Source organism: Tiliqua scincoides, chromosome 2 (assembly GCF_035046505.1).
Source record: "Tiliqua scincoides isolate rTilSci1 chromosome 2, rTilSci1.hap2, whole genome shotgun sequence".
Classification (NCBI taxonomy): Eukaryota; Metazoa; Chordata; class Lepidosauria; order Squamata; family Scincidae; genus Tiliqua; species Tiliqua scincoides.
The window spans coordinates 15,724,066-15,737,181 of NC_089822.1; the positions used below are offsets into that span (position 1 = coordinate 15,724,066).

Consider the following 13,116-nt stretch of genomic DNA (forward strand, 5'->3'; position numbering starts at 1 on the left):
AAACTTTTCCAAGTGGTGAAGACCAGAAGTGATTGTGAGGAGCTCCAGAAGGATCTTTCCAGACTGGTAGAATGGGCAGCAAAATGGCAGATGTGCTTCAGTGTCAGTAAGTGTAAAGTCATGCACATTGGGGCAAAAAATCAAAACTTCACATATAGGCTGATGGGTTCTGAGCTGTCTGTGACAGATCAGGAGAGAGATCTTGGGGGGCGGGGTGGACAGATTGATGAAAGTGTCGACCCAGTGTGCGGCGGCAGTAAAGAAGGCCATTTCTATGCTTGGGATCATTAGAAAAGGTATTGAGAACAAAATGGCTAATATTATAATGCCGTTGTACAAATCGATGGTAAGGCCACACCTGGTGTATTGTGTCCATTTCTGGTCACCGCATCTCAAAAAAGACATGGTGGAAATGGAAAAGGTGCAAAAGAGAGCGACTAAGATGATTACTGGGGCACCTTCCTTATGAGGAAAGGCTACGGTGTTTGGGCCTCTTCAGCCTAGAAAAGAGATGCCTGAGGGGGGACATGATTGAGACATACAAAATTATGCAGGGGATGGACAGAGTGGATAGGGAGATGCTCTTTTCCCTCTCGCACAACACCAGAACCAGGGGACATCCACTAAAATTGAGTGTTGGGACAGTTAGGACAGACAAAAGAAAATATATCTTTACTCAGTGTGTGGTTGGTCTGTGGAACTCCTTGCCACAGGATGTGGTGATGGCATCTGGCCTGGATGCCTTTAAAAGGGGATTGGACAAGTTTCTGGAGGAAAAATCCATTACAGGTTATAAGCCATGATGTGTATGTGCAACCTCCTGATTTTAGAAATGGGCTATGTCAGATGCAAGGGAGGGCACCAGGATGCAGGTCTCTTGTTATCTGGTGTGCTCCCCTGGGGCATTTGGTGGGCCACTGTGAGATACAGGAAGCTGGACTAGATGGGCCTATAGCCTAATCCAGCGGGGCTGTTCTTATGTTTCTTATGTTTAAAACAATGGTCAAATAATTTGTATCACAGCATAACATATTGTTATTTGGACAAGTAAACTTACATGATATAATCAATTTGGATGCTTCCTTTGTGTTGCTCAGTTTCTGTGGCATTGTTTTGTGATCATTTCTTTGATATATCATTTTGTTCTGGCCTGTGGCCAAACAAATGCTATCATTATTTGGTGTACTAGTAGTAACAGAGTAGGGTTGCATTTCAAAATCCTGCTTCAACCTAACATCGCAGGTTTATATGTTTGTTGTTATGCGGTGTTTATTCAAAGTTGTATCTTTTAAGGTTTCACTTCGGAGTATGTTTTATTTTTAAACTTCAAATCCAAAGAGTTTGTTTGATTTTTTTCCCCAGGAAAAATCAGGGATGTGGAATTCTTTATCAATTGATAATTTGTGGTTCACCTGTCCTCTTTCCAAATGTTTGCTTTTTTCCACTGTTGTGAAAGGTCAAGGGAAAACCTGTAGAACAGCTTTGGGAGATTTCTTATGAGGCTTTGTTTCATTGAAGGGCTCACAAATTATTGGGAAACCTGAAACTCTTACTGAGAAAGAGTTGTTCCAGAGCCAGTCACTTTAAGTCTGATTCAGAAACAGGCTAAGTTTTTCTTGATTGATACTGACTACATTTCTCACTGAGGTGCAGTGTTGTACTGCTGGGAGTATCTATGAAATGAAAGTTTTGAGCTCCTTTCAGAACTTGCTTTGGGATTTGGCTCCTTTGAGCACTTTTACAAATGATGCTACAGACAGAGCTCCCAGCTCATGGCCCAAAGGAACAGGATGTTGAAACTGTGCCAAACTTAAGCAGATCTGAGGCTGGATGAGAGACCACCTGGTAACCTTATGTACACTGCCTTGAATTCAATGGGGAAAATGTAATTGATCAGAATACACAGTCAAATTAAAAATAGCTCTCTGGCATGCTTTACAAAGCATTGGCAAACCTTCAGAAGTGAGGTATTATCGATTTTAAAAGGTGTTTTCAGGGGCAGCCTAGGCACAGCTTCAAGCACATGCTATACACATTCTTGTGTTTTTGTTGTTAAATAGCACACACAGGCAGGCTGGATTCAAATCAGGATTGCAGCAGAGAAGCGGAGAGCCTTTAACCCTTTGCTCCACTACAGATCTATCTGAATCAGGAGCCCCTACAGCTGCTACTTCAACAAGGAAAAAAAATTCCCATTGGTGCCACTTACTCAACCCCACCACCCAGACAGCTGTGGGTGCCCAGTTATCACTGTTCCACACCCCTCCACTTTTCATTATATTTGTATTTTTGCACTTAGGTGACAGTGTGCAACTTTGTTGCTGTAACTCTGACATGAATTGAAAAGTGTTTCTTTATGAGAATATCATATATGGGTTATAGAGAAGTGAATGCACTTCAGCCTGCTGATAGGACTGGAAACACAGCATGAAAGTGTTCTGGTGTGCTAGCATCTTATGCAGTGCTAAGCGCTGACGATTTGCACTGAGAAGATCCTTATTTCATACAACGCTAAACACTTTTCATGTAATAAAACTGTAACATGTCACAACTGTAACAATAACGCTGTCAGTTCCTGATTGTGCTAAATGTTGTGTGCACATCAGTGTTATTTTAGTTATGGTCTGAAGTACACTAAGCTAAGAGTCATATAATATACAATAAGATGCACACTTATACAGAGCATCTTCTGCCCTCTGCTAAGATTTTGTCGGGCCAAGGTAGGCTCAGGTTGCCCAGCTGGAAACTGACTCAACTCAAATTGTCACACCCTAATCAGCTTTCCCATTTAAAGTGGAATCACTTATTTCACCACTGTTCCTCTTCCTTGAAGCCAAACAGAAGCAGATTGATGGTATAGCAGAGACCTGGCCTTAGGAGCACTCCAAGCTGGTGCATAAGACCATCCTGCTTGTGGGGCCCATACAGATGTGCAAAACGTCAAGTTCTGCTCCTGGTCAATGAGCCAGATGACCATGAGAAGGGAGCAGCTACAGACAGGCCAGAAAATGAACTTCCGTGCTTCCATGAGCAGGCCAGTCTTGTGCAGTGGACCTCAATGATTTACCTATTCAAGTGTACATAAACTTGCCGCAAGAAAACAAAAGATTATGTGAGGATTTTTCTTCAGGGGCAATCCTAGCGTGAATGAACTGAACTCAGGGCATATCTGCATCCTAGATAAACTGGTTTAATGATCCCTCTTCTCTCTGGGGAATACTGGGGAATTGTCATTACGGGAATTATCATTACAATTACGGGTAACAAGTCATAGTAGGTATGTGCAAGCTCTTGGTTTTAGAGGCAGGCTGCTTCTGATTGCCTGATGCAGGGGAGGGCACCAGGCCACAGGTTGTGTCTGTTGTCTTGTGAGCTCCCTCAGGCATTTGGTGGGCCACTGTGAGATATAGGAAGCTGGACTAGATGGGCCCTTGGCCTGATCCAGCGGGGCTATTCTTATGTTCTTATGTCATTCTGTGAGAGGGATAAGTAATGGAATTTTCAACTCCTCTCCAAATGGCAGACTTTTCCCAGAAATCTTTGGGGGAAGCCATGAGAGTTTGGTTGATGGAAAACTGATGTACATTTATAATGTAAGTGGGCACTCAGTGCTTCAGAAAGATTCCTGTTGTGAGATGGCTACTTTAAATTCATGTTATTGTCTGTAATTTTTCTTCAGAAGATACTCATGCATTTTCTGTCTCCTCAGGTATCATTCTTGGATTTTCTCTCCGGTCGTACCACTTCAGCTACCGAGAAGTGAAGTACTTCTCCTTCCCTGGAGAACTCTTAATGAGAATGCTGCAGATGTTGGTCTTGCCTCTCATTGTATCCAGTTTAGTAACAGGTACAGAAATCAATTTGTTTTACTTGCTGTATTTTGCTGCTGGTGGTGTAGTTAAAGTGTTGTTTTGCAAACTGGTTAGTAAAAAGCGTACTTTTTACTTTTGGCTCACTCCAAAATTCAGAAAGATACAGTGGTGTAGCTAGAGGGGGTGCAAAGCACTAAGTTTTGCTGGAAGCCTCACCCTGGCATGTAGGCAGCTCCTCGCCCTCCTCTTTGGAGCCATTCCCAGCAGTGGGAGGCAAATGCCTCCATTTTGCTCCCACCGCCAAGAATGGCTCTGAAGGGGGGAGAGAGGGGGGCCACTTTGCTCCCTGCAAAACTCTAGCTATGCCACTGGTGTGATGAAGTGTGCGATTAAGCATTCCACTGTCAATTACTACCCCTGCTAATTGGACAAAGAGGCGTCTTTTCAAGCAGCGCTCCTCTTATATTTAGCAGGGGAAGAGCAATTCACTATTCACCCAGCACAGTGTATTTTCTAGTGTCCATTTGCTGGTATTTCTTCGGCACCTTTTTAGATTGCGAGCCCTTTTGGGACAAGGGATCATTTAGTTATTTGATTTTCTCTGTGAAGTGCTTTATGAACTTTGTTATTGAAAAGCTGCATATAAATATTCTTATTAATTAGTTGTTAATTCATTACAGAAGGAACCTTGCCACATGGTCTGAAAGCCTGTCCACACTATGTGTGCAGGTCGGAGCAGGGTTGTACCCTCTCATAGGCTTCACACATGCATTGTTCTTTTGCAAAACCTAGGTGTGTGCAAATTGCACCTGTGTAGGTGTGCACCTACACACCTAACAGTGTGTAGGTGCACTCAATGTACGCATCAACTAGGAGAGTACAAAATGTAAGGTTTCCCATCTTGTTGAGAATTCTCCACACTATGTGCACACATACGTATTTGCATGCATATGTCTGCTCACAAAGGGACAATGACTTCAGGGAGCAGGGGCAAATTGTATGATTCACATTTTCATTGTATACATCTCTGGACTGTATGAAGTCAGTTGTGGTTCAAGTGAGCAGTAATACGGGTAGTGCTGTCACATTGAGTAGCAAAGCATAGTGCAAAGTAACATGTAGCAGATCCACATCATGCAATGTTTGAAATGCAAAACCTGTTTGAACCACAGCAGGACAAAAAAAAACCAATAAAAACTATACCGTTAGCAGCAACAGCTGTAATGTGGTTCCCTGCACAGAAAACTGAATTCCAGTTCACACATCAGGGTCCAAGCACTGTCTCTAAGGCCTTCTCTTTGGAATCCTATCTACAATATGCAGACAGAAATATTTTAACAGTATCTGAGATCGGCGATGACAGAAAATCAATGAACAAATCTTACACGTTCTTTAGTCACACCTTTGCTTGAGACTTCCTGGCCCCTGTTAGAAAGTGCGATCATTAGAGGTCTGCTTTTTCAGTTTTATTTTTTTGCAGATTTCGTTTTATGAAAAAATGAGAAGTGCAGAAAGCGATGTTATGTGTTTTTATTCCAAGGGCACATTTCTATAATTTATAATTATAATTGCTTTAAAAGTATACTAGATAGGTGATATAGTTGGTATAATGCAGTGGTTCTCGAACTTTTCCGGCTCACACCTCCCCTGATCCTTGTAGCCATTGGCGACAGCTCCCCATTACAACACCTCACCTCAGTTACCCCCAAAATGGGGATGAAGGTGTTATAATTATACACTAGAAATAAAAAAAAAAACAGCTGCCAGCACTCTGAGGCTGCAATCCTAACCACACTTACCTGAGAGTAAGCCCCATTGAACAAAATAGGACTTACTTCTGAGTAGACCTGGTTAGGATTGTGCCCTGAGTTTGTTAGCAGCACACCTGGAGAGTTTTGGCAAGGGAGGGGGGAAGTGATGAATTTGCTGGGGGAGGGGAAGACTTTGTTTTGTGTGCACCTGCTAATTGCAAACTGATGCAAACTGAGACCTAGAGACTGTTTGGCTGGAATCCTAACCCCACTTTCCTGGGAGTAAGTCCCATTGAACACAATAGAACTTACTTCTGAGTAGACCTAGCTAGGATTGTGCCTTTTGTCTTACAATAGCAGCCAACAGAGTACCCGCCCCCCACCCAAAAGGAGGCAGGAGGAAAAAGGGGACGGCTGAAAAGAAATGGGGATTTTCATTTTTAATCAATTTTTGGAGACAAAGCCATCAAGAGTGGCTTTTTTTTCTTTTTTGAAGGGGGAGGAAAAAGAGAAAGGTGAAGATCCTGGGTTAAGCTGACACAGACCCCCCAAGCCTATGTAGGTCTACTCAGAAGTAAGCCCCATTTGAGTTAAGAACATAAGAACAGCCCCACTGGATCAGGCCATAGGCCCATCTAGTCCAGCTTCCTGTATCTCACAGCGGCCCACCAAATGCCCCAGGGAGCACACCAGATAACAAGAGACCTCATCCTGGTGCTCTCCCCTACATCTGGCATTCTGACTTAACCCATTCCTAAAATCAGGAGGTTGCGCATACACATCATGGCTTGTACCCCATAATGGATTTTTCCTCCAGAAACTCATCCAATCCCCTTTTAAAGGCGTCTAGGCTAGACGCCAGCACCACATCCTGTGGCAAGGAATTCCACAGACCGACCACGCGCTGAGTAAAGAAATATTTTCTTTTGTCTGTCCTAACCCGCCCAACACTCAATTTTAGTGGATGTCCCCTGGTTCTGGTATTATGTGAGAGTGTAAAGAGCATCTCCCTATCCACTCTGTCCATCCCCTGCATAATTTTGTATGTCTCAATCATGTCCCCCCTCAAGCGTCTCTTTTCTAGGCTGAAGAGGCCCAAACGCCGTAGCCTTTCCTCATAAGAAAGGTGCCCCAGCCCCGTAATCATCTTAGTCGCTCTCTTTTGCACCTTTTCCATTTCCACTATGTCTTTTTTGAGATGCGGCGACCAGAACTGGACACAATACTCCAGGTGTGGCCTTACCATCGATTTGTACAACGGCATTATAATACTAGCCGTTTTGTTCTCAATACCCTTCCTAATGATCCCAAGCATAGAATTGGCCTTCTTCACTGCCGCCGCACATTGGGTCGACACTTTCATCGACCTGTCCACCACCACCCCAAGATCTCTCTCCTGATCTGTCACAGACAGTTCAGAACCCATCAGCCTATATCTAAAGTTTTGATTTTTTGCCCCAATGTGCATGACTTTACACTTACTGACATTGAAGCGCATCTGCCATTTTGCTGCCCATTCTGCCAGTCTGGAGAGATCCTTCTGGAGCTCCTCACAATCACTTCTGGTCTTTACCACTCGGAAAAGTTTGGTGTCGTCTGCAAACTTAGCCACTTCACTGCTCAACCCTGTCTCCAGGTCATTTATGAAGAGGTTGAAAAGCACCGGTCCCAGGACAGATCCTTGGGGCACACCGCTTTTCACCTCTCTCCATTGTGAAAATTGCCCATTGACACCCACTCTCTGCTTCCTGGCCTCCAACCAGTTCTCAATCCACGAGAGGACCTGTCCTCTAATTCCCTGACTGTGGAGTTTTTTCAGTAGCCTTTGGTGAGGGACCGTGTCAAACGCCTTCTGAAAGTCCAGATATATAATGGGGCTTACTCCCAGGAAAGTGTGGAAAGGATTGCAGCCACACCCAGCAAGATTACAACTCACCCCAAAGTAGATGGGGGCTGCTCACAAACATACACCCAACATGCAGATGCCACCCCTGTTCCCCCCAGGCAAGACGGAGGGATGCAGGCTGGGGCATTTGGACACACACACCCCACTAGGAGCAGGCTGGCTCCTTCCTTCGCAAGCAGCCTTGACCAATCCCAGGATGCCCAGGGCGAGAGGCACACTGGGAAATGTAGTCCTTGGGGCAAGGTTGCACATAGAGAGAACTCCATGATGAGATGCTGCACCTCTGCCTGCCCAGCCAGCCTTCTCTCCCACCTCCTCCCAGCTTCACGCTGCCCCACCCACCTCGTTCACAGCTGCAGAAAAGCAGCAAGTCAGGAGGCAGCATGTGCAACTGAGCAGAGCAGCTGCTGGCCACCTCTCTCCCCAAGATGTCTGGAGCTCCTGTGGCTAGCTCCTGGAGGCTAGCCACAGGGGGGACGCACAGATTGAATACCTCAGGTATAATGTCATCAGATGCAACCACTTGCATGTAGAGGTGTTAGAGAAAGGTTTTATTTTTCATGGATTTTGCAAGTTTCTGGTTTATTTTGGTTTTTACAATCACGAGAAGTGCAGAAAGTGGTGTTATGTGCTTTAATTTCATTATCACGAAAAAAACCATCTCTAGCTATAATTCCACCTAAGTTATTGCTGTGCAGAGTAAGTTTTTATTCTCATATATTTTCATAGAGAGTGCAAAGCTTCAGACAGAGGCCCTATGTTCTGAAAATTCATACATGTCTGGCAAAGTTGTCAAGGATGCACCAGTGAGCAGACCACTTTTTCAGAGCTGAAGTGCTTCATTCGTAGTATCATAAAATGTACCTCTTTCCAGGGAGGCAATGCAGCACAGGCTTGCTTGATGTCTCTTAGAAGTTCTGGACAGGCCAATTGCAGGAACCTTCGCCTTCTCTTTGCTGCTCCTTGAAAGGCCTCAGGTTGAATGAGGTCAGGCTTATATCACAATCTGTTGTCCTCCTCCATGCACCTGGAGCCAAGCCTAACCTGTGCGCCTTTCGAGTTACTCCCCCCTAGACGTCTTCTTTGGCAGTCTTAAATCAGCATCTAGGCTATCACAGTAGTCCCAACAAACAACTGGATTGTGAAGGCCTCAGAGCAGTCCTTTTGCCTGGGCAAGGAAACCCCATTGGGCCTCTCCATCATTCTTTGGGTCAAATTGCCCCTGGCAATCATGATGCTGAAGCCTCTAGTGGCTGCAGCTTCCTCAGCCACAGTGGCCTGCGTTGGGTTGGGGGCTGGTTCCTTAGGGCAACGGCATCATTGAATTGGCAACATGCTTAGTTTTTACTCATCTAACTTCTGTCTATAATGTTGACATGTTTCCAGATTTGCAATTCTGTAAATAATCTTCAACTGGAGGACACTTCCATCCTCATAAACCAGCCTATTACTATTATCACTCCCAGATTACAAAACAGATTGGTTAGGATTTTACACTTCTGTCCTGAAAAAAGAAAATCAAAGCAGGTTTACTTTGTAATGGGCAGATATTTAGCATCTTGCTTAGAATCTTCTTATATGCTCTGAATGAGCTCATCATCCAAGAATAATATATATATATATATATATATATATATATATATATATATATTTAAATCATCCCTTTCATGTGGTCCTTTTTTCCCTTTCTAAAACTCTTAAATGTTTTCTTGGCAATTATGGCCTCCTACATTCCTTACTGAACCTTCTGACCCATCATCAACCCCACCCAACCCCCTTTTAACTGAAATGTCCACAAAATTCAACTTTGTAACACATGAGCTGTGTGAGCCAAACACATAGGGTTTTGGAAGAGGTACAGTGGAGTGTTACTCTGTTCCAGTGGGATTCAACTTGTGTTCTGACAAACCCTGGCGTTCTGGAATGGTGGGCAGCTTCCCCATCATTACTAATACTTTTCTCCATGCTCAGCTGCAGGAGACTTCAGGGTATGTTTACGCAGGGCCATGGTGAGGCCCAACATGGTCTATCAGGTCCCAGTGTGACTGAACACGTATCTTAGAATATAGGTCCAGACTGATTATCCACTGATTCGGAACTCATTTTTTAATCTAACTGTAGATTCCGAACCCATGGGTTCGGTTGAACCTGTTCTGGTCCAACAGCTCTGGTTGCGTCCAGAAGACAAGAGGATGCCTGATCCACAGATTTGATTATTCACAGGTTTCGGCATTTGCAAGGGTTCTGGTAATGGAACACTCACAGATGCCGAGGCACAACTGTATATTCCCCAGAATTTGTTAGACTATGCAGAGGTTCTGTGGTGTAAAATCAGTATGCAAGAGGCTATCTGGAGGTTGAAATGTTACAAACCACTGATCCATTTAAACCAGAGGCTCCCAAAGTGTGCAAGGGCTCTGTGGTGCACACACAAAGGCAACACATGGCCTCTTCTTCCTGGCTTGCCAGGCCAACTTAATGCAAAATATCTTGCTATTAGAATGAGACCTTGCAAGAATAGTGCGAGATCTTGTGAAATTTTACACTAGTCTTGCAAGATTTTGCATGAAGTCAGCCTGGTGAACCAAGAAGAAGTGACTGCGTGGCGTTCCTCTGAGTTCAAAGGTCACCATAGCCCCCATGAGTTTTGGAATCAGTGGCTTAAATAATCCCAAAAGTTGGGTGCTAATACGTACCATTGGATGTAACTGCAGGTCAGTCTAGACCTGACTTTAGGCATGTGCTTTGCAAGGATGTTTTCATTTTAAATGCTGAATAACAACCAGATTAGGGCCTCCAGCAGTTCTGGACTACAACAGGGGAGGCTGTCTACTGGCTTTCTCATCATGGTTTCAAGTGGGGTTTCGTGGCCCTACAACTGCTATTTGCTAAGGGGTAAAAGTTATCATGCACCCCAATGGGAGCTTGGCAAATAGGAGTCACAGTTAGTGGTGATGGGGATAATCTAGATCAGGTCCATTTCATGAGGTAGGGGGGTAGGCTTAAAGTCAATCTATCTGCTGGTTAACATTTTCAAAAACCCAAACACACTCTAGCAAAATATGTTTAAAAGTAACATCTGGTCTTACCCTGAGTGCTACTGTCCTGGCCTCAGAGGAAATAAAATTCCTTTCCAGTATACGAGATGTGGAAAAGCAAAAGAAACAACAAAAAAGAGCATAGCCTTTTCTTGCTTTCAGTGACCTGACACTTCAAGGGTCATGGAAACAAGATGAAATAGAAAACAGAAGCAGTATCCTGTCATAGAGTTTATTCACAGACAATACTGCTGAATTAACCATAAAGTCTGATGCATATCTACGTAGAAGAAAATTGCATTTATTTCAATAGAACTTGCTCCCAGGTGAGTGTGTATAAGATTGCAGCTTATATTACTTGCATACAGGTACATTTGGAAACATAATCCAGCTAAATGAATGAAGCTGGTAATGCAATCCTATGCATGTCTACTTAGAAGTAAGCTCCATTAGGTTCACTTACTCCCTGTTAAATGTGTAAATGATTGCAGCCTAGAACTGCAATCCTAAGCATACTTACCTGGAAGTAAACCCCATTGAATATATTAGGACTCCCTTCTGAGTAATCATGCATATGATCAGTGCTTGGATTATGGAGGAAAAACTTAGTGAAATCCACTAAAATTCCAATTTTAGCCAAGTCAGGGTCACTGTTGGATATTAAAAAGGGTGTCTAAGGGAGCCTGTTCCACAGAGGCATATCCATTGGGGTTAATAGTGTCTTCCATTCAAACCTATCCCCCTGTGCACATGTACAGATGTTCTTGCAAGCAGCATGTCTGGGCATTATGGGAAACAGGAGGCTTCTCTCTTTCTCACGTGTTCCTCTTTCTTTCCTGGAGACAAATTCCTTGAGCACCTAGATTTTGAAACAGTTCTTCTGAAAGCAGCAGTATGCCTTTGTTTCTCACTTTGTTTGTGCACTCCCCAATGAACACTTGAGACCCCAGGCATGGGAGAAAGGGCCACTTTATTAGTAGTTATAATACAGAAGGAAAGGCTGAGACCTGCAGCTGCTTTGGCAGCGAAGCCCCTATGGTGCGGAGGCTGGACCACTGGAAGGCACCAGAATCACATCTGTCCCACAGGCTGGGTGTGCATCCAACTCCAAGCCTTGCCCCTTTCTCAGGCGGCACAGCTCATCCAGGTCTATCCCGTAAGGGAGAGGCAGCCAGACTGCGGGCCGTGCCACCTCCAGCCGCTGAGCCTGTGAGACAGACCCCGCGGTCCCGGCCAGGGCCCCGTCTAGGTCCTCATGCCGCTGAGCCCCTGAGGACTGCAAGTGGGTTCTGCCCTGCCTATGCTGCCTGAAGGTGCACGCCAAAGTCCATCTCATGCCTTCTAACCTGCACCACCTGCCACAAGGAGGGGTCAGCCTAGTGGCTTAAGAGCCCTCTGAGACCGCCCAGCTCCAGCCCTTCTCCAATCCCACCACAGGGGAGGAGACTCTTGTGCTCCAAGTTGGGCAAAAACAAACACGATCCCTCTGCTTACATTGAGGGATCAGCAAAAGCTGCTTCTTGCCAACCAACACTATAAACATTGCCAGTTTCTCTTTGGGACAGATTGAAAGCTGCACGACTGTTTCCTTCAGCTGTGCAGCTTTCCTTTCCATCTGGAACAAAAATTCAAATACATTAGATACACTTTATTCAGGACAATTCATTATCTAGTACAAACATTGTTCAGAGTTAAACCTCGACTTCAAAAGTAGGTCTCATATTTGAATAATCTTTTAAGATCTTCCTCCAGATCTCACTAAAATCACTTTTGAAATTTTCATTGACTCCTACAGGTTATGTATTCTCTTAGAGACCTAGTTACCTACATTCTGTGTTTCATACAGATAGTCTCCTAGACAAGTACTGTAGTTACTCACGTATAGTAATTTTGGCCAAGTAATCAAGCTCCAATTCTCACTTCGCCTTATCTCCGGGTCAATCAGAAGGCAAAGCCTTTCAATTCGGAAAAGTTTTGTTTCTCAAGTAGCAGGCAGGCAGGCACCAAGTTTCTCAAGCAGCAGGCAGTCACCAGGCAGGCAAGGCAGAGGCAGCAACTGGGAAATTCCAGCCAAAGTTAACCTTTTAATCTCCTTCCTTCTGCTGCAGCCTGGTTCTGCTTGGCAAATGCTTGCAAAGCAGGTCTGTTTTTTGAAACACCAGGATGGGACCCTCCTTCCCAGGCTACAATTCAGTGCACCATTACTTCAGAATAACACCCACGGAAAGCAGTGGGTCTACTTCTGAGTCAAAAGGGCTGCAAATATATGCAGCTGCATCTCTCTACTGTGAATTGAATTGTACACTCCCAGTTATGTGTTATATGCTGTATGTAGAGCTTTTGGCTTAACTCACCAGACACCTTTTAAAGGTGGATTTGATTCATGGTTCAACCTTTTTCACTTGCATATCCCTTGGCAGCCCATTTCCATAAATTGTACCCTTCCTATTAGTAAAATGTTTGTGATTAGTAAGACAAGCCCTCATCTTCTCCATATGAAAGCCCAGGCTTCATGTATCCATCACATATTTTCTCTTTTCATCTGTTTGAAGAACAGAAGACTCTGCCCTTGCACTGTTTTGCACCAGAAGTGTACTGAGAAATTCTGG

The 13,116-nt window shown here is 44.3% G+C and overlaps 1 protein-coding gene across 6 annotated transcripts in view; it reads left to right on the forward strand.

The window, feature by feature from the left end:
- SLC1A3 (solute carrier family 1 member 3) overlaps window positions 1–13,116 on the forward strand; it is a 55,777-nt gene that overhangs the window by 16,805 nt on the left and 25,856 nt on the right. For 3 of the 6 annotated variants that reach the window (XM_066613387.1, XM_066613388.1, XM_066613391.1), the window contains exon 2: window positions 3,710–3,847. The exons of the other annotated variants lie outside the window; for them this stretch is intronic. In XM_066613387.1, the coding sequence (XP_066469484.1) occupies window positions 3,710–3,847 (138 nt within the window). The remainder of the gene's footprint in view (window positions 1–3,709; window positions 3,848–13,116) is intronic. 6 annotated transcript variants of the gene reach the window in all.